At 39.8% G+C, this 24876-nt stretch overlaps 1 protein-coding gene across 5 annotated transcripts in view; it reads right to left on the bottom strand.

The window, feature by feature from the left end:
• Positions 1-575: 575 nt before the first annotated feature.
• Positions 576-24876, bottom strand: part of FUNDC1 (FUN14 domain containing 1) — a 50485-nt gene continuing 26184 nt past the window's right edge. For 2 of the 5 annotated variants that reach the window (XM_075519878.1, XM_075519887.1), the window contains exons 2-6: positions 16218-16288; positions 11767-11923; positions 9779-9854; positions 2849-2977; positions 576-1221 (exon numbers count right to left, since the gene is read on the bottom strand). In XM_075519878.1, coding sequence (XP_075375993.1) covers positions 1144-1221; positions 2849-2977; positions 9779-9854; positions 11767-11923; positions 16218-16288 — 511 coding nt within the window. In that variant the 3' untranslated portion in view covers positions 576-1143. Of the gene's footprint in view, positions 1222-2848; positions 2978-9778; positions 9855-11766; positions 11924-13435; positions 13850-14084; positions 14240-16217; positions 16289-21552; positions 21759-24876 lie in introns of those variants that run through there. The other 3 variants (XM_075519913.1, XM_075519894.1, XM_075519903.1) reach the window with 3 other exon arrangements.

Below are 24876 nucleotides of genomic sequence, written 5' to 3'. Positions count from 1 at the left end.
CTTCAGAAGAAATAGGCACTCTTCCAATAAGCTAACTGAAGCCAATCTCTGCCCTCGTTTTTCCATAGCTGACACCCTAGACAACGAAAGTCAAATTCAGTAACAACTGTAAAAAAAGATTATGTTTGAGTTGGGGAGAACACAGTGGCAATAGAGGTGAATATGAAAGTATCACTTCCAGCTAAAATGGACTGCAAGAGCAACCTTTGGTTCATTCAAGGCATGTTGTTCTGACATGTTATCAAGCCCTGCAAAGCACTGGCCCTTGCAAAGTGCTCGGGCAGAAGCCACATCTCTTCATCTCACCAACTACTGAAGTCTGAAATGACCTCCGTGGTTTACTGAGTGTAAAACAATTAAGCATTAGATCACTGTGGAGTCTGTGCTTGCAACCATTATCTGTGTACTACAGTTTTATCAATGAGTTTATGCATGTCTACACATCTGGGGAAAATAACATGTATACATTTACTTAGCACACAAATATCACAAGTATCTCTGCAAATATTCGTTCCAGATGCCTGCAGGCTATAAACATGAGACTTTCTTATTTTCTATGTACACAAAGGCCAGAGTCAAAGTTAATTTTCACCTTTAATAAGCTCATGATTCTTTGTTATTTAATACTCTGTAAAAAGGTATTACAGACTGATAGATTATTGCAGTGACTTCTAAAGTACGTGGACAGCCATGAGGCTGAAACTACAATATCATATACATTATGTACTCATTGATACTATCTACTACAGCATGAAGAAAAATACTTTTAAAATAAACAATATTTAACTGAAAACATAGAAATGGAGCTTTCTTTCTTACAGTATGGTTACATATCTATATTCCAAGAATAACATTTTAAAAAAATGCTAGATCTTGAAAGGTCATAGATAAAAAGTCATGATGAAGATGAACCAGTTTTGCCCAGAAATGCTATAATGAGCACACTGCACAGTTTTTCAGCAAATCCTAGTTTTGCCAAGCTTCAAGAGGCAAAAGCCTGAAATGTAAAAGCTTGCAAATTGTCTAGCTAGTCCACTCGTCCTGCGCTGGAAGGCCCAGTGACCCACGCTGCTTTAAGACAGCGTGTCACCACAACTGTTCTTTGCTGACGTGAATGCCATTGGGAAGAGACGACTCAGGTCCTTACGATGCCAGGCCTAACAAAAAGCCTCCAACAAATCCACTGGACACCACGATGTTCTGTTTGATAAATTCTGTTGACTGAGAAGAAAAACAGTATTCGTAAAGAACTGAGTCAGTTGTGTCTGATTGTAACATTTAATACTTATCACAACTGCCCGCTAACAAGAATACTAAAATTGGGGGGGGGGGGGGGGAGCAACGTGTTTAAAAACGTATAAAGCTAGGTGGCAACTGCTGGCACCAATGGAGTGAAAACTGACTCTCAGGTGTCTTTAACAATATATTTAAAATGCAGTTAGCATTTTAAAAGTCAAAATACAGAGGAATTGTCATAGCAATTTCATGCCAATACCACTCTTGTTTTGATTAAAAAAAGGCAGATATTTTACAAACTCCCTTGGCAAAAAAGCATGAGCACTACCATCACTTCAATTTTAATCACATAAAACCAGCACTTTTTAAATTTTTTTTCTGGAAGACTAGATAACTGAAAAAGAATCCATTTCACTTCACTCCATTATGAGCCAGTTTCCTAACAACTTAATGCTACAAAAACCCACTTATGTATGGTGAAGTTTGTATACAGTATTTCATTAAGTAATAGCACAGAGTATAAGATGTTATATCAAACATGTGCCATTTCATAAATCCTCCACTCCAAACACTTCACATTGTGCAGTAGTGCACAATTAGAAGAAAGTAACAACTGGGGGGGGGCGGGGAGAAAAAAGGAAACCACCAGAAACCCCATCCTGTCCCACCCATTTTTGCAGGGTGATGGAGAAGGACAGGTTAAGCTATTTGGGGTCTAGCAGAAGCTAGAAAACCATCTCTCCTGAACGTCCACTTCACATTCACATTAAAATTTAAGGTAGTTTTTATCAACCTATGTGCAACTCCATACAGGTTAAATCTGAGATGTCAAGACTTTTAATTACAGACCTGTAGTGTGGCTGCTGTTACATTGTCTGCAACATATTCCAAGTCAGGATTCACAGTTACAGAGAAAGAAACTTAGATCATCTGTATGAAGTTTGAAAATATGTATAAACAGGCTAAACATACTTTTTTTTTTTTTTAAAGATAAAATGATTAAATGAAAGCCTTCAAATGACAGAATGAAATAGCCTCAGTGACACTGATTGGTATCACAGGCTACCTCTTTTCAACATAGTATGTAACTGACAGATTCTGAAGACAGATATTCTTCAAACTGTATAAAAATGAGATAAAAACCACAACTCTAGTTATGAAGTGGTTATAGCTTTTCTCCAGAAAGAAAGGTCAGTCTTTTCCAACCAAGTAATTTTGTTATCAGCAGACTAAAAAGATTTGGGTTTTGTCTTTGTAGCTACCATGTTTTAACCAGAACACCCTCAACTTTTTACCGTGTCATGACCATGTCATGCTTTCTCACTAGCCAAGAATCTGCACATACTAAGTGGTAAAGCCAATGGCAGTCCCACAGCTGTATCCGCTGTAGAAATGCATTAACTTTGAAGTCTGTGTGTCCTCTTTAAGAGTGAGCAAAACAGAAAGCTAAATGAATAGAAGAGAGCACAATCTGGTAACGTTTAATAAAATATACAGCCAGACCATTTCTGATGCCTTCCAGTTTTGCACCTGCATTTCCAACTAATCATCACCTGCAGCAGAAGGTAAGAAAAACTGGCTGGTAGAAAACAGTTTATCACCTTAGACTTACCTCTTCAATTAGAGTATTGATTTCAGGTGCTGCCTTATTTGCACGCTTTTTTAACTGTTTTTTTGCTTTGTTTACATCTTTTTCAACTCTCTTCCAGTCAACTTGTACATATCCACTATGACTAGCAATCTAGGAAAATAAAGGGTATTTAGTACAGTTGTAGTTAATATTTGAGTCAGAATACAGTATCTTAGTGCTTACACATTTCTTTTTTTCTTTTTTAATTACAGATATAGGAAAAGACATTTTGCCAAATACAGCAAGTACTCTGCTTCAAACACTAGTATTTTCCATAATAACAACAATTCAAATTAGAGCAAGCAGTGACAAAGTTCAGTAGACTACTGTTAACTTTACTTCTCTATTGTTTAGTTATAAAAGCTTTAAATAACAACATTTTTCCTTCAGCATTTACTGTAACTTTACTTGTAAGAAAAGGACAGAGAAAAGCACATTCATAGGACAACAATGAAAAACTGTTTCATTTCAGCTTCTTTCAGAATTCTGGAATTCTGATTTGTGACAGGATATCACGGACTAATCAGAATCATCCCTAGAAATACTGAAAATTATTATTTTATCCCACATCATTTAAACTGTCCAAGAAAAAAGTATTTAATACAAGAGAATTCCCATACTTTCTACAAAACCAGTAGGCAGAAAAATAACATGGCCTGTGTACAGCACAAGTTCTGTAACATCAGCAAAATGGGTAAGTTTTGGGGGATTGTTCACACCAATTCACACTCAAATTCCCAAAATGCTAAATAACATCCATGAGATTTTTAGCATGTTTAACCATCATCCCAACCCTTTGCCTTATTTCTCTTACTAAGATTTTATCCTGGAAAAAAAAGTGAGATGTTCTGTTACTTGACCAACACTGACAGTCCCTCCAATTTCCTTAAGACAATTCACAAAAGAAAAACATATATAAACATTTTTAAGAGCATAGCTTAAAAAAAAAATTGGGCAATTACTGCATGCTCTAGAGAACAGTTAAAACAAACAACTCATTAGTTGGGAAAAAAAGAGAGGAAAAAATAAAAACTAAGGAGTACTGCTTTTTTTAACGGCTAAAACAAATAGATACAGACCACTAAATTTAAAGGTAAATGACTGTTACATAAAAAACAGTTTATGAAGAACAGTATTTCTCAGATCCTTCTTAAGGTCATGTTTGGCAAATTCAGGTACTTATGTAAGAGCGTTCTATGCAAATGGTACAATTGGTAAATAAAATTCACAGATAATTAAGTTTCATCAAACAGATATTTAAATATACAATTTATTCGGTATGGCATAAAAAGAAATGTTTGACATCGCTTACAGGCACTGAATTTTATTTTTCACATACTTCTTTCTACCAAATAAGTAGAATTAGCCGATCTAACTTGTTTTAAACAGCCACAATAATTAAGCAACATATCTCATGAAATTTCATGATCCTGAAAAAAAAAAAACCCAACACTCCCCTCCCCCCCCAAATGAAGCAAGCATCAGACAGATTTTGTCTAAATTAAAGTTCCTAAACGAAGCTCCTAAAAGACCACCTAGGTAAGAAAGTAAACTTCAGTTTCCATCTTTGAACAAGATTCAAAAAACAATTCACTGGAAAAATGCAAAATGAACTTATTAAGTATTATACTCTCCTTTACTTCATACCTCAGAATATAAAAAATTCATTGACCTTGCCTGTCTATTGTAAAACCACTTATCCACACTAGTGTTAGGCAGGGATAGCTAACTAAGGACCGTCTATACAGTATGAAAACATGAACAAGTCACTGGATGACAAAACGGGGGGGTCGGTGTGGGGGGGTGTGAGCATTGGGGTAATTTTTATATTATCAATTTAACATTACTACAAGAATTTCAAAAAGGCCCAAGTGTTGAACTGGTGCCTTCTAACTCATAAACCTGAAAACTAAATATGGACTGATCTACCCAGTCCAACACAATGTAAGAAATGCTAATATATTTGCTTGCTTGCAAGTTGTAAAAAAATATAAACAAAGGGGACTTTAAAAGAAACATTTCATTAAGACTATTTTAATTAGCTCAGTTATCCATACAGTACAAGGACAAGGCAGAAGTTTTTAATTAAGTTCTGTTTAGCTCTCCAGTAGTTACAACTTACATTTGTATCAAAACTCCAGTTTACACAATAAAAATTATACTACTTTCCTCGCTGAACTTAGTAGCGAGATCTTAAGTTCTGCTTTTGAGTTTTTGTACACATCTATGAAATAAGCAAGAAAGGACAACGTTTTGAATATAAAATTTATAACTGAGAAAAAAAACCCCAAAACCGTACTTCACTGCAGTGATAGTCAGAGCCTGTGTCATACCTACTTTGGCTGCAATCCTACTAATTACATAACTGTATGTAAGCACAGAAATAATCCCACTGAACTCAAACGTTGGTGAGACAGACTTCAATTTTTAGACCCTAATACATCATAAAAAACCTATTAGCTTACAGCAGTAAATTTACATAAATACAAATTATTAAAGTTCATTACTATTTTTAAACCCAGCCCCTACAACAACAGAGAAACTAAAATGATAATATTCCATTATCAGTTCCATATTATAGATAGTAGAGAGTCATACAGGTCTATACATATATAGAGAGATATATTCTTAAAAGAGCCATATAGGGGTGTGTATATATCTCTATGTACAGAAATATACATATATGTATATATGATAATGGAATAATATATATACACCTCTCTCTCTCTCTCTTATATATCACATTAGTAAAATTTATTTTTGTTCAAGATCTTCCAGAACTGTTGAAAAAATAATGGGTTTTTTTCCACAAAGGCAATTGAAAAAATACATAAATTCAGGAATACTAAAAATACATGCATCCTTCTGCACACTAATCAAAGAAAACAGAGATCTAAAGGGAAGACCTCATTTTAGGGGTAATACTGGAGAGGCATGCAAGTACTTTGTTATTATGGAACATTATTAAGAGTAACGAGCAAAAAACATTTAAGAGCAAAAAATGTATATGGCAAGATGGGACAAAAGAGTTTTAATTTCCTCAAAGACAAAAATCTCTCATACTAAAAAAGCCCAACTGAGCCCAGAAGGTACAGGTGAGCTCCCTGTGTTCAGTTGCTTGCGCAGCATTCAGAAGCCACATACACTTTTAGGTATTTTCTGCTATTTAGATAGGTAGCAACCCCCATCATACTCAAGCAGTTTCCTGAACAGATCTGACAAGTCTCTAACTTCAATATACAGATAAGGAGGGACTGAGAAATGATACAACATTTTTTGTAAGAGTTAAACTGCAGAGGCTGTATCTTCAGCCACCATCTGCTGGCACAACTCCACTGCAACCAGTGAAACTACTCCAATTCACAAAGGCAGAGAAACGATGCCCCTCCATTTCATGTCAAAACTTGCCAGATATATGGTATTTCTTTAAAAGGCTAACTTCCAACTACCCTTTGCTTTGGCTGTTTCACTGAATGTTCCCTCAAAGCCTGCAGACATCAACTGTGAAGTGGGATATTCAACACAAAACTGAATACAACTCTTCCTTATTAAGTCCCCACCCCCAGAAGCATGTTGTTCTCTCCCCACTTCACTGAGATACCACATCATCATCATGGCATGGTATCAAACCCCTGTACAATATATAGCCAAGGATATCTTAGAGTTTATTTTGCCTCTTGTGTTGTTTTCAAAGATTTACTTTTCTTAAGTTAGAAAATAGTTTAATGAAGAACTGAATTAATCAATGGCATGCTAATGGAATGAGGCAAAATGTATTAGTGAAAGCAAAAATAATCAAACAAAAATACAATTTTATGTTTAAGTAGTAGTCAACACACAATGGAAAAACCTGCAATTTGTATATTGACTGCAGAGCAAAAAGCACCAAACCCATTATTAAAGATACAGGACTTTAAAAAAACACAGAGAACAGGCGCTCATTAAGAACAATTGTTTTTAACTAATTTATTACAGCAGAACCACATGAGTTCATACTTTCCTACTCTTCAGGATTTCAGTAAACTCTGGGCTGTATAAACTAGAAGTTATATAAGGAAAATCCCTTACTTTCTATGACAAACAAATTATATTTTCCTTAATATAGTGCATGGGTATTGGTCTTATACCAGCATATTTGAGAGCTCCATCTATTTCAATAAAAAGGATAGTTAATTGGTCAAATTAAGCTGTTGACATACCCAGCACAAAGATGTGATAACAGATCTTAATTTTGAAAAAATATGCAAATTCCTTAATGTCATTTTTATTCTCTTCCTCAGACTACTTTTCATTTAATACGTATTAAGACTGAAAAAATTTCTAGACGACTTAAAAAAAATCTGAAAAATTTTTTCTTTCTTGTACAAACTGAAACTCCACAAATGTATTGCTTTCAGTTTCCTACTAGATTTCTTGAGATTAAGTCATCACACACTGAAGAAAAAACGCATTTTTTTAGTTTTAGGACTGAAATGTTTCACTGAATGGGCTTTAGCCAAGAATCTTGCCTTCTGTAGTTGTTCTTGTTTTAGCAGGTAATTATAACGTCAATACTGCAATCAGGAGTTGAAATGAAATCTGCAACTTCAGAGAAATTTACAGATAAAAAGGAAGTTTCTAGTCATGTGCTGAAATGCTCCTCTGCCCACTCAGGGGAAGCGCAGAACATGTATTCATAGGGAAATTAAAATCACGATGTGTGATCTTTAAATGAAAAAATTAAAGACTACAGAAATGTAATTACACTACAGAATTTATGACTCAGCTTTAAAATGCAAAACGTTTTGAATTAAAATGAAAGACCGAGGCATTTACTTCATTCCCTTCCAAGAGAATCTGATCTTACTTAATTAAAGATATAGACAACTCAATCAAAATATGCAACTCATTTTTCCTCTTGGATAATATTCCTTTTCAGATACACCGTAAATGAGATCAACTAAGAAATCAGACACTCAAACACATGGCAAATCTATTTTATATACAGGAAAGCCCCCCAAACTTCACAGCTCAACAAACAAAAATACTGCACAAGTAATGTGCTTTAAGCAATTTCTATTTTCCATTGTCTATAGGTTTTTGTTTTAACTTTTCAGCTTCCTGTAGTCAGAAGTACTAAGAAGGCACCTGCAGGCAACATTCTTCCTACTACCCCTGGATGCCAGGCCTCTGTTCTGTAGGCTCTTCAGTCATATTTAGATAAGAATTGTCATTAAAAGAATTAAGACCAATGGCATACACAATAGGGGAAGAGCGATTCTGATCTTCAAGTCAACTAGATGAAAAGCATGATGAGTACTTCAAGATCCACTGCATGCATATATATATATTTAAAAAAATATATATATTAAAAAAAATAAAAAGATTTAATTCTTCCCTCGTGATCCAGAAATATACATTGCGGGCTAAAGAAGTCCAGAGTACTCCATCAAATTGATTCATTTGCTGGCATAGCACATTTTGCCAAAAATTTACACCTGGATGATTCTACACCATTTCAGATTCAACATCCTTGTAAAATTCATCCCTATGTTTAGGTACAAGCCCAATAACCAGTGATTTCCAGAAGACTTAAAAAGGTCATCAATGCACAATGGTGAAGTGGAATGAATGCTAATACTATAAAGCTTCATATCAAAACTATTTCTCTTTGACTTTTTACATTGTTGTTGATGCTTGCTTTCAAGTAATTCAAAATAAAATACACTTTATATTTGTTGAAAACAACTTAAACCAAATAGTTCCAAGAGCATACATTCTCATGTAAGTGCTGCAGGTCAGTTTTATATTCAACAAGGAGTTTAAAAAAACCCCAAAACCCACAAAACCAAACCCAAAACCAGTAAAGAACATGATCATGAAGGAAGTAAGAGTACTTCACAAAACTGTGACATTTTGATGCATGATACAGCAGCAATCAGCGTTCCCAAGCCTTCCTGATCAATGGCTGACTGCAACAGCCATTACAATCAAAGAAATAACTAAAAGTGGGATATGCTTTTCAGAAATCCTCCAGGGTGATGTTCGAAAGAATAATAATAATAAAAAAAGTATCTTTAACATCTTGCCTCAAAAAATTGTGTATTATTTGCATGAACCTAATTAGGCACCAGTCTATTTCCTCTAGAATGATTTGAGGAAAAATGACAAGCTCACAGGTAGTAAGACCTGAAAAATGTCAGTAAAAAAATTAAGAATTACTTGGCATCTTACAGAAGGATATGTGAAATTCTCCTTCACTTAAAGTTCCTTCATCTAATTTAAAGGCTTTTTGGAAATATGCCCTCCCCTAACCACAGTATCTGATGAAAAATGCAAATGGTCATGCCAGATAACATCATTAAAAAATTTTGGATTTGAAATCCAATTGAACAGAGGAATGCAATGAAGCTATCAGAAGGCAGCAAAGCTTCAGAGGTTCAACAGATATAACTAGTAAATACAGCATGGGGAGAAAAAGAGAAAAACATGGCTTCACAATGGGACCAGAGCGCACCCTCCAAGCAACTGCCAAAGCAGCCTACTTCTTCTAAAGCATTGATAAAATTCGCAAACCTATTTAAAATAAATACAGCTTAAATTCCTTGATCTCCCTAACCAGAGGTTTACAGGCAGTTCCTCTAATCTGGCAATGCTGAATCACATACAGCATCTCAGTTTCTGCACAGAAGTTTCTTTTGGCTTAGTACAAACTGTTTTATAGGATAGAGTAGATTCTGATTTACCACTGATTTTTAGAAATGTCTCTTTTGTACACAATATTCCAGCTGAAATGTAAGTTTTTGATTGATAAGACTAAAAAGAGGAAGTAGATAAGAAGCCTTCCTAATTAAATTTTACCCAACAGCTGTGTTTTTCCTATTGTTTAGTAAATAACATTTGCCAACTTATAAAGCATGAAATGCTACATACTTGAAGCAGAAGAAAGCCACCACCTACTGCAGTTGCTGCAAGCTTTCCGACTTTCTGGAACAAAAATCCCGCACACCTTAGGAGAACAAAACAAAACAAAAAAACCCAGTCCAATGAAGTTGTCTGCTGAACAATGCCACATTTCAAAATTCCCGACTACAACTATTACTGTTTTTTCATTTAACATGGCAAATGTATCACTTCACATTTTTAGATTTTAAAATCAGAATATTTAATACAAACTGTATTTTAATTAATAATATCTAACACAAGACAACATGAGTAATGGTTGCTAGTTCATGGCTGTCTGATGGCCCCTTTAAAGTAAGCTTGAGATCTCCAGGCCTTGTCTATACACAAAAGCTGTATGCTGCCATTAAATGTAGCATATTATTACATTGTGTTTTATTAACATAAAAGTGCCCTTATGACTGTTCCCAAATGGAAGGTAAATATATTATACCATCATTTATATTAACTACACAACCCATAACTTAAATATCCTCGGTAAAAAGAAGTTACAACCCTACCACAAGAGTTAAAGTTAGCGGGGCCCCTCTACTGGGACTTGGCCTTAGTCTATTTTTAATGGATCAAAGCAACCAGAAAATTAGTATCTTGTTGGCAGTCTCCAAACACTCCCACATCAAATAGAGAACAGCACAGATGTCAGTATCATAGAATAGTTTGGGCAGGAAGGGACCTCTGGAGGTCATCTGGTCCAGCCGCCTTCCCAAAACTGGGCCAGCTGCAAAGTCCGATCCAACCTCCGAGCTCAATCAGGTTGCTCAGGGTCCTAACTCGGGCAAGCGTTGAATGGTTCCACGGCTGATGGTTCCGTAACTTCTCTGGGCAACTCTGCTGGTGTCTGACTGGCCCCCCCCCCACCAGCCCACACACACAATGTGTGTGCAGGGGAATTTTTCCCCCCTGCAGATGAATAGTGAATTCATATTTATATACACGAATACACACACAGAGGTATATACATCTACAGATACTGACATATACGGTTTCCAGATCTTTCAATAAGCTAGTTTTTATGTATGCCAGATGAACTATTCCCTAGAAGCTTCAGAGTTTATGTATACACATCTAACTTAAGAAGAATTTTAAGGCTACAGAGGCAAATAAAAAAATTAGACTGAAAACTAAGCCTACACTCCTCAAAGCTGTACTAAGCCTGGACAGGACAATTTCATTTTTAGTCTATTTCATCTTCCAAATCTTGCATAATTCTGTTTTAAAAGTTCCTGTGCTACCATAACGTTGTTTTTCACTGCACTTACATTTTTTAGAATACTGGAATAGACAAATACCATTCAAATACCTTTGACAAATAACAAATACCTTGACACAGCTGCTAAGACTGTGGCCCCATTTTCCAGTTTAAGTTCGCATCTTTACTGTCTAGCTTTCACCATGAATTATTTTAGTGTAACTGTACTTGGTATCTCTCTTCAGTTAACATGACAGCAGACTTAATTTGTTCAAAATGGCTCCAGCTGAATTTAGAGGGAAAAAGGTCTCTATAAAATGGGGCTCTTAATTAAAAGTATATTCTGCCACACATTTTTTTTTCTTCATTTCTTTTACCTATCAAGTATGTCTTAGCTATAATATCATAACTAGGTTTCTAAATCTATACTAGTAAGGAAATACGCTTTTCCATACAAACAAAAGCTATATACAGTAATTTTCCATTTATTCCTTGTACTTCAGAGTTCTGACATGTCCCCAGATCCTTTTCAGAATAACTGGTACGAGTTCCCTTAGCTAACTGGTGTTTTACCAATACTACAAAACACTTTAGAATGATGAGTCAGAGTAATGAGTTAAGAAATTGTTCATGCATGAATAATCTTGATCAATGATAAAGGAAATCCCATTAGAGAAGATAAATCTATCTTCTTCAAATAGCCTTGGAAAGGGATCTTCTAAGAACAGAAAAAGGTCTAACACAGTTATGAAAAGTGATGCTCCCTCACCAGCCAGTCACGCCGCCCATCACAATCTGGGTAGCTACAGAATATTTTTCTACAATTGGTCCTGAATTCCGGCCAAACACACGATTCCACCAATGGTGACGCCGTGCATATTCTGTTAAATCCAACACTTCATAGGAATCATCGTCACTTTCATGTTCTTAAAAAGAAAAAGAAAAAAAAAGTGATTTTGTCAGTTATACATACAGTAAATTAACAACCTATGTAAAAACCCCAAACATTAAGAGAACCGTTTTTGGTATTAACTAGCTAATCCAATGGTTTAAATTGCAGCATACAGGCTACCTATGGTCCAGCAGCTCACAGAACAAAGGATTTTGAGATTTTATGCCATAATCTTCAAGGTAAGGAAGAGAAGACTATAGGGAAAGTATCTCTATAAAATCCATGACTGGCACAGGAAAGGTGAACAGGAATCTCCTACCTGTTCAAGTACAGAAACCAAGCAATATCAGATGAAACAAGAAGGTAGCTGGTTCGACACAAAAAAGGAAGTTTTCCTCTCCCTCCTTCACCCCCCATGCCCCAGAAGCCCCAGTTCACCTGTGGAACAGCTCGCTGCAGGATGCTGTAGATACCAAAAGCTGATGTGGACTCCAAATAACAACAGAACAAAGTAAAGGGGGGGGGGGGGAATCCACCAAGGGCTGTCAGACACAAAGACAACAACCATGGCTAATGAGGTCCTGGGCTGAAAATCATTAAAAACATTCTGAGAAAGTATCACTACATGCTTACCCTGTTAAATCTTTCTTAGCTCATCCTGCAGCTGATGGCTTTCGGACACAGGATGCTGGGCTTTCATCTGACCTACTACAATTGCTTTTATGATCTTAAGCAATGTGAGACATGTCTAACTTAAGAGAAAGCACACACGTGTCTTTTGGATAGACCAAAACTTTGAAAGATTGAGAACTTCTGGCCTAGTGTTTTCCTCAGAGGACTACATGTTAGCACATGCTAATAAGCCAAGAACAGACACTTCTGTTCCTTTTCCACAACAGATGAAATGGATGAAGCTGGGACTTCAATTAAGTTCCATACTTGCAGTACAATTCTGTCAATATTTTCAAAATAGGCCTCCTACAACTTCAAATTAGAGATCCTAAATACCACGTATACTCAAACATCAAAGGGAAGAGATGGTTAAATCTTTAAAAAAAAAAAAAAAATTAAAAGCATATCATAGTTCTATGTACACACACACATGAATTAAAGTCCACTTCAGTTAAATATATTTAAGGTGAAATGTAAGTTCAGCAATGATGCCGGGACATTCCAAAGAGGACGAGAAGTTAAATGACTACCTAGAATTACAAAGGAAGACTGTAGATATAAACATTCTATTAAGAATGTCAGCAACTTTTAACTTACTACAACTATGGGTGAAAGGTTAGAGAATACAAGAAACACACATGTAGGTATGAATTTTTCCCTTTATTATCATCTAAGTGTTCTTGAGTACTAAAACATAAATAGCAAGACCTATAACGCTTTAAAATTGTTACTGAGTCTTCCTTCTTTCAAACTTTGAGGTACCAAGTGCAACTGTTTAACATCTTTAAATGGCGAAGAACATAAACACACCGTCACGGACTGTTAGTGCCGTTAATTCTGCCCCTAAATTAATATTATTCAAATCAAAACTCACTCTTCACGCACATAAAACCGTGCCTGTGCAAAAAGGCGTTACACCTTAAACACACTTAAAGCTCAGTCGGTTACAAGATGCGGAGACGACGGAGGCGAGGGCAACCGCTCCTCGCTTCCCCAGCGCGCCCTGCAGGTTCAGCGCCGAGGCCCCGCCGACGCCAGAGCCCGGCACCTGCCACCTTCCGCCGCCGTGCTGATCTGCCGGCACTTCGGTTTCCAGGCGGCGCTCACCCTGGGCCTGCCGCTTCTCCCCCCGCCCCCAAGGGACGTCGGCAGTTAAACCGCGGGACGCCACCGCGAAGCCCGGGAAGGGGCCGGGAGGGGGGCGCCGGGGCCGCCAGCAGCGGTGCCAGCCGCCACTTCAGCCCACGCGGGGACCGGCCAACGGCGACGCGCGAGACCTGGCGCGCAGGCGCCCCGCCCCTCCCCCACCGGCCGCGCGGACGGGGGGGACGGACGGGGGAGGGGCAGAGCCCGGGCCATCCCTCCCCCGCCCTCGGACGCCGGCACCGGCGGGGGCACCGGGCTGCCCCCCCGCCCCGAGAGGAAGGGCGGCCGACACGCCTCCTCCCCTTTCCCGTAAGGGGAGGGGACGGGACGGGACGCGTCGCTGCGGACGCGCCCGGGCCCACGGGGAGCCCACTGACCTGAGGCGGTGCGGGGCCTCCGCGCCGCCATGTTGGCTGGTGTTGACAGCGGAGCCGGGCCTGGGGCCGCCTCGCTCCGCCCCCAAACGGCCGCTCTGCGCTGCCGACGGCGGCGCCGCTCTATGCCCTCCCCCAGCCGCGGCACCGCCCCCTCGGCCGCCGCGGGGCCACAGCGCGCATGCGCCCGCCACCCTCCCCTTCCCTCCCCCAGCGGGGAGCGGCTGGGGACTGTCCCCGAGGCGGCGCGTGACACCTCGGGCCGCGCACCTCCCCCGGCGCCGCGGAGGATTGTGGGGGCTGTAGTTCCCCGGGGCAGCCCGCCGCCGTCCGTCACCGCGGGGCCGGCGCTGCGCGGCTGGGTTTCTCCGCGGTCAGCGCCTGAGCCGGGGGGGGGCCGTCCCCGCTGCCCTTCAGGCTGCAGGGCCGAGGCGCGGCTCTCCCGCTGGGTCGCTGAGGTGATGGGCCGGCGAGTCGGCAGCCTGGGGCTTCTTGCCTGTACGGTGGGAGACTTCTTCAGCCTTGGTGGTATGTGTAAGGCCCTCAAAGAGTCTCAGAATAACTCTTTGAAGTAAAGGGTGGTCATCGCTGGGCGACGGGCCACAGGTAGCTGTGGTGCACCGCGTGCCGCGGGCGCGTTTGAAACCACGCGTCGTGTTGCCACGGGCATTAGGTGTCCCATAAAAATTAATAACCAGAAAAGAAAACAAAATGCAAGGCCCCTCAAAGAACAAGGGTTAAAGTCAGTGTGAGCTGTGAAACATTAAAAAAAAAAGTGACATTTGGAATCGTTTGAACCCGGTTTACTGCCGTGAAACATTAAAAAAAGAGTGAAATTTGGAATCACTTGACCCCGGTTTACTCCCTCCGATGCAAAGGTGGGTGCTGTTGGGGTTGCTTTGGTGGGCTAAAAGCCACACAGTTTTATTTCGCTGCATTTATTTTGGTTGTATTGTGTGCAGCTCTGTACGACCTTTATAGCCATAGTGTGGAGTTGACACAGCTGACACAGTAAGTACAGCTTCAGGAACGTTGTGGCAATATGAACATCAAGAAAGCGAGAGAGTTCAGTTATTATAAATAATAAAATTGGAAACGGATTATTTAAAAATGTTTACAGTCTCTCATTTGGACTCTCATGCTGCCAATACACAAGACAGGCAATTATAATGAGAAAAAAACCACTTTTTTCCATGTCGTAAAGCTATTTTTATAGAATGAGACGTATCTTGCAACATGCAAACTAAGCACTTAAGTTTCTAATTAACCCTTTAATTACCCCAGCCATAACAGACATGCAAAAAAAAAGAGAAGCATATGTTCTCCGTGAAGGTACTTCTTAAATCAGCCCTGAGATTGAAGTTAGCCTATAAAATTTGAAGTTAGTGTATAAAATAGTGGCTTGCTTATTAACTGATTTTTATTACAAACATTTGCCATCATGATAATCAGGCAATAGCGTGCCAGACAGAACTAGGTAATATATTGTTTTCCTTAAGATTTTCAATAAATCTCTTCCTGTGTGGAACACAAATTTGTCTCTTACAATTTGTTTTGACAAACACCTAACATCTTTGGACTTTTCATGTTTAAGCATCTTTTTTTTTTTTTGGTATTCATTTCCCAATCAGGAACAAAAAGCTTGCTGACTTTTACTGCTAAATGAATTACAATCTTTTTTCTAACACTAGCAGTTTGTCAAAAAAAAGGAGTTTGGAGTGTGTTACGCAGTCCTTATAATTAACAGTGGAAGGCAGCATGCTAACGAAACTAAAACCGCTGCTTTCCTGGCTTTCTTCACGTTGCCAAGATGGCACAAAAGGCAACCCAGCTAACTCATCCACGGTATCTCTAGAAAAGGTTCCCGTTATCTAGGTATTTTGGGTCTTCCTGATTGTTGTCAGTCTGGGTTTATACCTGAGCGTATGCACGCATGAGATTGGTTGCTGTAGCAGATGATCTCCTGGCTAGGAGAAGAGGGAAGGTGCTTCGACTAACGCAGAGACCTGTTGGCTGTTTTCAGTTTCACGACTGTTGATGCTGTTGCAAACCCCACAGCAGTTTGTATGGCTGGCTTTCACCTCTCTTTCTATCTCTTGGGGAGATCCCAGAGGATAGTTTTTTACTACTGCTTACTCTTCTGGCTGAGCGCATCCCTGTGGAGCTCCTGCAACCTTTCGCTTCTCTTGTTCATTGTGTAGACGAGACTGTAGAAGAGATAATAGAGAGAAAGGATTTTCAGGATGGTCATTATAGCCACCTTGTTTCGTATCATCTCAGTCAGTGCTTTGACATTTCTTATCCCATGCCTGACAGAGACAGTCTTAAACCTGTGCAAGATTTCCAAGTCAGATGCCAATAAGGTAAGGGAGGAGACTAGAAAGTTGTGCTTGGATTGTATGAGCCTGCTGGCTGAGATATTTTTTCTGCTTTCTGTTGCTCAAATTCTTAATACTTGGTTTCACTATTTTTAACTGATCATGCACCAGCACTTCGCAGATTACTTTCCTCGTGTCTGTACAAACAATTATATTAATTTCCCTTCAGAATGGAGAGATTTATGTGATCAATACTTTTTAAAGGTTAATGTTAGAAACTACATTATATTCTATATGCAACTTCTGTTTGCATTAACTTGGAGACTGAAACTAGAAAGTGGTGGCATGCTTGTTGAATGGAGTTTGTCTTAAATACTTGGGTGTGCATTGACAAAATGCTGGGTATTGAATTTGGTCTGAAGTTTTTAAGGGTTGTCTTCTGACATTTCTTAGGCTGTGTCTGCCTCTCACATGCAATTAGCAGTCCAACTACTACTCCAAACGTAATGCCACTGTCTTGAGGTCCCTCTGATCTTGGGGCTCACTCTTCTCATTGGCTATGTCTGCACCCTTCTCTCGGCCATGCCCCACGGTGCTGTACGCTCAGGATACCCACACATCTCATCAAGTGCATTCACACTACACGTCACCCAGTCCACAAGCCTTTTTGCAGCACTTTTGGCAAGGCCATCCTTGCACTTGTTTTGGATCCCACCTGAGCGTACCACACAACTACCCTAGGCAGCCCTGCCTCCTTTTGCACCGCTCTTGCCGAGTCAGGGCAGTGTGACAAGCTGAAAGGAAGAAGTTTGGGAAAGAGCCAGAGAAAGACCTTTCAGGAGGTTGCGGGACTCTGGTATCTCTCTTCTGGGATCAGGACGCACCCACTTCCCAATGGGACATTGAGACATTTCCCAATGGGGTACCAGTTGTGTAGGGTGCAGTAGGTCTCTGGCAACCACAGCCATGGTGGGTAGTTCAGCCAGGTCCTCAGCTGCTCCTGGGTGGCTGCTGAGCATGCCTGATGGCTGCATGGGGTCTGCGGTCACTGCCTGTGGGATTGGCTTCATGCCAGCACAGAAAACACTATCAGGATTGCTCTTGCTTCAGAAAACAAAAAGCAGAGGAGAGCCCTCTAACCTTCAAACACCTGCGTGTCTTCAATCCTAACAGCTCCTTTGTGCTGCTCATCAGACTTCCAAGCGGGGACACACATGCTTGAAGTTTTAACCCTATTGCGTGATTAATTATAAAACCTAAAGGCAACACACACTGCAGGCCATCTTCACTAGGCCATATATGTGAATGAAACTTAGATTCTCAGCAGATTTAACCTAGTAAATACAGTTTGAATAACCTGGCAATAAACATATTGGAAGGAGTGGATGATTCCTTTTCAAAAACCAGACTGGACATGCTGTTACTCAAAGCTCAATAGGCCAGCAAATGGCAGAGAAATATATTTTCAGATATGGGAAGGGACTTGGGTTCTCAGTCCATTGAGATCCTGGGCAGGGGCTGTTGTGGGAAGGCAGCAGACTCTGATTCTTGGAGGTGATGACCCTTCTGCAACAGCCGCCAGATTGTTTTTGGAGCAGGAGTGAAAGCTTGCACCAGGAGTTATCCCAGCTCTTTCTTGCTTGCCTGGCAGAGAGGGGCCATAATCCGAACTGTGATGCACTAGGAAGATGTTAAAATGAAGGTCCTCCTCCCTGTACTTATTATGCTAAGAGATACATATCCTTCTGTTTTGTGCCATCTCCAGATGAGACTTTTGATGGTTTGCTTGTATTGGTTGTCTTCAACCTTCCCTTGTTGCTTTTCTTAACTTTGTAAAATGTTATTTAGTTAATGAGAATTTTTTTCTGTTTTGTGATCATCATATGAATTCTGCTTTTTCATTTTGTAGTCCTCTAATCCTGTAACAATCTCTTTAATTTGTTTATCCTAATGAAATTTCAATTAGAAATTCCCACCACAATCCATGTATGAGGAGAGGAGGAAAGGGTGGAGAAAGGGATGTCTGTTGTCTAGATTAACTAACAGGAATTTAAATTGTCCCTTGCCGAAGGATTAGACTAATAGGTACAAAAAGAAAAACCTTAAGTTCAGTGTGCTGTCAGAGGTTTTTAAACAGGCAAGAACCAAAGGCATCTCCAAGATGCACTGGATCCACAGCACCTGCATTTTAATTATTAAACAAAAACAATGGTTAGTGTCAGGTAAGGCTGCAGCAGGATACATTCCCATGACCCTAACCTGGAAAAGGAACGAAATAAGAATAAAAAGTGAAGGGGGAAGATTGATCTTCCATTTCATTTTATTTACAACATTGTTAATAATGTAAGCTGATTATCTGTTAATCTTTTGATCTCACCTCTGATCTGTTACTAGACTTGGACTGCAACATAGAGCTTTGACCATGACTTCATGCCATTGTATAAACCCCATCAATGCATTTGGACAGTCTGTATGCCATGCATGTGGCAAATGCCGAGATCGCGGCGACAGGGGAGCTAGGCTTTGTGGTAGAGCGTGCGTCTGGTGAAGTTGAGCTCATTATTGCTTTAGGATCTCTCCGGGAAGTAGCTAGTACTTAAGTGGTGGGAGCAGACTGCAGAAGGAGATGACTACTGTGACTCATGAAGGTTAATCTTGCACAGTCAAAATGCTTAATAAAGACTGGAGTGTTAAGCTAAATTTGAGGCTTCTTGTGATTACCTAGGCAAATAGATAGTGGGGAGGGGAACAGAGTCTTAGAAAAGCAGAAAGCCTTTCACGGCACTGGAAGGTTGTCTTTAATGGGATACAGGTCTCAACAAGATGCAGTTCCTGTCATATTCTTGTTAAAAACTTTTCTCATGTATATGCAAAGTGATTTTTTCTTTTTTTTTCTTTTTAAAGAGTTCTGCAAAGTTTGTGTTCTTAATTTTTTAGTTTTGTTATAAGTAAAAAACCAAAAGCTTTCTAACTTTCTGGAGGTAACCTTTTGTCTACTGTGTATCCATATTATGAAATTTCAGAAAAGGGTACTGACTGTAGTACTGTATTATTTTAGAGAAATTATTTAAACAGCTCTTAGCCCTGATCATGAATATAGTGATACATTTTATTTTTAAGTTGTCCTTCAGAGACAAATATCTGATTCCCTTGTTATATCTTGTAGATATTCAGGAGTTCCCTGTTACTGTCACTCGAGTACTCGGACAAACCAATGGAGAGAGTGAGAACACGGTCTGACAGAGGACCTGCTGGCAGTCTGTCTCGCAAAGAAGATGTAAGGATTTACTTTGTTAGAGAAGCTATGATGACGAATCAATCACACATACCACTTCCACAGTTAACAGATGTTCCTATTAAGTTCTGTAGTGTAAGTGCACAAAAACAATTAAAAGAAAAACAGAACTCTTTTGCATAGCTTTTTACAAAACTAACAGTAATAGGATAATAACTGGGCAGGGCAGATTTAGAAACAATCCACACTGAAAAAGTTGAGGACCCTCTAGAAACGCCATCTGAGTGGCAAAGAGCCCAGAGAATTTCAGACTTTTCTTTTCGTGAAGCCCTGCACCAAGAAAAGGTTCAAAATCCTAAACTGAAGGGAAATGTGGTAATAATGTTTTTCATTTTCTTGCAAGAAATGAAAAACAATACAGAACTGTAATGAGTAAGCGCTAGACGGTACACAAAGACAAAAGATAATTCATGTGAGTCATCACTACTGGCGAGGAAAAACCTTCAATCAGATACTGCTCTGCCAGTCATAGGTAACATTCACTGAAACACCTGGCTGCTCTCAGCTCACCTCACACTTATGAAGAGTCCTCCTAAAGCTTCTTCAGCACTTCCTATTTTTGGCTGAAATAAAACTAAATAAATTTCCCCCAGATAACTGAAAACATGCACATGGCCAACACAGTCAAACATGAGACTCCCAGAGTACAGGACTGCCGCCAACTGCCCCATTCTCTGTGGCTGTATCCTCTTCCTAGATGCAGATCTCAAAATAACATTTCTCTGCCCAAAGGACTAGCTTACTTCAACGGCCCTGAGATTAGGTGAACTGGATTTGTTTTTCAAGGGTAATTTTCCTGCAAAGATTGAGGCCCCTGGTAACTGGGGAGACAGACTGACAAATTAGAGAGGCATTCCTTATTGCACTCATACAGAGTAACGGTACTTTGTCACCAAGACTTTTCCTAACTTCACAATGGCAATGTAAAATAAAATTTAAATAATTTCTTTATAACAAAGATTAAGTCTTGAGAAATTCCCCGAAGGATCAGACTGTCATTTAGTTACCTTTCAAAGCTCAATAATAATAAAGTAGACTATATCATGGCATTGTTTCCAGTAGCACTGTTAATTTTTCCAGTTTTTAAATACTCAAATCTTGATCTCTGATAAAATAGTAAGTTTGACAAAAATTGAAGGCAGACATTGCCTCAGATAAAACTGTTCAAAGACAGATAATGTTCACCTTTTCCACCTGATTTTCATTAATATTTGTTTCGGTGGAAGTATTCCACCCATGGTGACTTATCACCACTGATCATCTTCAGCACTTACGGTATCTCCAAGGACTCAACAATGATTTTTGCAGAGCAAGAGCTACGCCCTGCTAAAGAAGACCAAGCACTTCTATGCAGAGCTTTCAGCACATGGCAGGACAGAGGCAGTGCCGTCTGCTGAAGCTATTTGGGACATAATTCTGAGCTAAACATCTGTAGCAGGAGCAATCCTGAGTTTGATTGAACCTGAAAATGGCATGGGTAGGGATTAGAGGAGGAAACCTAGTTTCTCTTCCTGTCGCTAACTTACTGCATTGACAATGAGCAAGGCACTCTGGCTCTATCTACACAAGTTTTGATTGCCATGTATTTCCTGGTGCTGACACCATCTGCCCAGTCCTACAGGCTGCAGCAACAGTGAGAGTGTGGTAGCAAGGACTCCAGTTCAGCCATCAGTGTTTTAATGCTGTTCTCATTCAGTCTCGTCTAGAGTTACTTGGAGGAGGATGACAAGTGTGAGAGATTTGCTTGGTCCACTTTCCAACTGGACTCAAAACTAGCATGTAGAGTTTTCTAGTCTATTCTTCTATTCACAAAACACATACTTGCTTGGAAGAGAGCAAGCAAGAGCAACAGACCTACGTGCAGGCAGGATCGCTTCTTGGAGGAATCTGCTTGTGTTCATTTTTTAAATTTTGTTTCATCCTGAGGGCTGTCTCTCGGTATTTGTCAGATGGCAAACCCGATTTTGAATGTGGAGCTCGTTTGCTCCCTTTTTCTTGTACACCAAGGTTTGGCTGAAGTTTTTGCAGGGAGTTGTGTGGAAGCTGCACTGGCGGCTGCTGGCAGCCAAGTTGTTTTTCAGTGCTCAGCTCCAGGACGCTGTATGTGTGCTGCACGGACACAGGTCATGCAGGAGGACTGATCTGTACGTTGTCTGGCAGAGGAAGAGGTTATGGAGAAGCAGCTGTTGCGCACAGTCTCCAGCGTATGCATAAAAAGATGCAGTAAGCAGAGAGACAGACGTCGTGATCCAAAGGAGAAGGGGAGTCCTCACAGGCTCCGGAAAAACCTGACTAGTACCTAAAAGGTGCCCCAAAGGGGTGAGAAAATTGAAGCTATGAAAAGGTATAGGCCTTCTGTATATGTGTGTGCATGTACATTTATATATATTACATGAGGTAAGATCAGGAGCAACTTATAGTTTGAAACCTTTCTGTGTCCATTTACCTCAACTTCCACATTTCTAAAGATGTGGATGCTTTCAGGACTGCCCCAAGAGCAGGCTCCTAGAAAGCGTGGATGCTTTGTTGCCAGGGTATTTTCTGTGCTAGCGTTAAGCTCCAGAGGCCTAGACAGATGTGCTTTGGGACTCTGCTTCTCTGAAGTGATACTAACTCGTCAGTATGCACCACAGAGCTACGCCAAGCTGGCTGGAGCCACAGAAAGGTGACAGGGGTCTGTGAATCGCCGAACAGTTAACACCACGCAGCAGCATCTACCAGAGGGAACTACAGCAGGGATGCACATCACCCACCAGCTTTTGTTCAGCTGGGACCTCACCTTGGAGTTACCAGGAAGGTGGTGAAACCAGGGAGGATGTTCGGATAATGATCACTAGTGTAGACATACTTTATCTCTTTCTTGCTTACTCATGACGTATCACCAAAGTTAAAAAGTAAACTAGTGAGTGGATCATAAAGCCGGGCATAAGCAGCTCTATATTTTTGAAATACAACTTTGCAGCATATTACTTATAAACTTTGCTTTACAGTGTTCGGTGGTATTTATGTTTTTGCTTATTTGTATTTTGCATATGTTGTGTGTATTCTATGTCCCATAGGCAGTTCCTGAATTCAATTTAGATTTTTTCTTTTTTTCTGATTGATCAGGACCAGTAAGTAATCTTCAGAAAATTTGTTTGTTCTGTTTGTTCCTGTCTTGTCCTAAATGTGTTTGATGAGTGGGTGATTTGTTTGTGCTGTCATTACGAAAACCATATGTTGATGTGGTCTTATGGAGGAGTGTTTTTATTATTTTAAGAGTTCAACTAAGGATGTTTCCAAAGGAGTCGTAATTGCTCTTCTAAGTACAAAGGCTGAACAATGACTGGCTTACAAATAATGCCAAAAATCTGTTCAGCTCAGTCTAATTATTTCAAAGACTAAAATCTGTTTCTCAGAAATGTCTTCCTTCTACAGTCTGAACTTTTTAACATACTAAGAAAGTTACGTTTTCTCAAGTTCTCTATGGATTTATAGTCCAAGTGCCTGGAACAAAGGGAAGGATCCACTTTTTCACGTATATGTCAATGTATGCAAAAACCTTAAGGCTGCTCCTGTCTTCCTGTGAAATGCATTGTGCCACAGCATAAGCGAGGACGGATCCTACAAGGACTTTTGAACATAGGTAGGTTTCCTGAGTGAACAGGCTGAGGAAAGTGTTGCTGCCGACATGGCTGAATCGCCTAGAGGGGTGTGCAGGAACCAGATCAGTGCCGAGTTTTGTGTAGGATACTTGTGACCTCCACGAATAAAGGAACCAGCACACTTCAAAACAGACGAGGATTTTCATTTGTGGGCCATTTGGCTCCTATCTGTTAGGAGAATAGGACCAAACTCCTGGCTGCTAACCCACTGAAACACCTAGTTTACAACATTTGGTGAAAAAGGTTGGCTACAAGTCAACGTCTAGTGGTTTTTGTCTGCTGAGACGAGCTGAGTGTAAGACCCCATGCAGACTACCGGTGCTGGGGGGTTTGGTTGTCCTTTCCATGGCCATGGTCAAAACTGGAGGGAATTTCCTGCTGGGGGACTGGCAGCTGTACTGATGCTGGCTGGTCAGTATTCCTGGAAATACCTTGTGAATACCTTTGGCATCACAAGTGAGCAAGAGACAACTGCTGAAGGCGAGGTTTTGACATAGATGGTATCAATTTACTCCATAAAAATGAAAGACCCGCTGACATCTGGGGGACTACATGGAATATAAGGAATGCGCGATGAGTGTAATGGTGGTAAAATTGGTCCCTAAATTGGCTGGTCTCTAAGGGACTGAATACTACTGGCAAAAGGAGAATCACTGAAAGTGCCTCAGTGCTCAGTAAAAGCTGCTAAAGAGGGAAGCGTATGGTAGAGATTCAACTATATATTTTATATACAAAATATTACATAGAGACTATTATTCAGTGCTGCAGAAGTAAAGAAAAGGAAAAGAGGAAAATAGCTGTGTAGCTGGCCAAGACCTTGAAAAGGACAGACTTTTCAGAATAATTTTGAGAAAAACAATTTCAAACCTCCCTGCTGTAAAGCCTCCTACACAGCCCTTGCAGAGAGCCTTTTAGAGGAGAACTTTAAACAAAGGAGTGCAATAGAATGGCAACATTTTTGTAAGCAGTAATATGGCAAATAAATGCTAGACATTTATAGGTGCATGTCAGCCAAAATAAGTTAGTGATGAAGCTGCTTTGTTGTGGGTTGCATTAAGAAATGAACAGGGGGGAAAAAGTAGAAAATACTAATTCTGCAGTGAGAGACAACATGTCATACTAAGTGTCATACTAATGCACTTTGAAAACATATGTATATATATAATTTGAATGTTATATAAACCATGCATATATTGTATAAATGTCATTAGGTTATAAATATTACCTGAAATAAATGTACATGCATTTCTATTTTGTGTCTGTCAGTGTATATAAAAATATACATAATGTAAAATCTATATTATTAGATTATTGGTGAAATTAACTGTTTATTTTTCACCATAATCCAGCAAGATTATAGAGGAAGTTGTCCCGGTGGTCAAAGCCACGGCCTGGGACTTGAGTTCAGGTGTTATCTCAGACCTCCTACATCATGTTAGGTGGGGGTCTCTATGCCTTAGCTGCAACATATCTCACAAAGAATTTACGAGGATAAATAATTTAAAGAATGAAAAACTCAAATCCATAGTGATTAGGGC

This window comes from Mycteria americana, chromosome 1 (genome assembly GCF_035582795.1).
Source record: "Mycteria americana isolate JAX WOST 10 ecotype Jacksonville Zoo and Gardens chromosome 1, USCA_MyAme_1.0, whole genome shotgun sequence".
In the NCBI taxonomy this organism is placed as follows: domain Eukaryota; kingdom Metazoa; phylum Chordata; class Aves; order Ciconiiformes; family Ciconiidae; genus Mycteria; species Mycteria americana.
The sequence above is the reverse complement of the archived record's forward strand: the minus strand, read 5'-3'. Positions and strand labels throughout refer to the sequence as shown.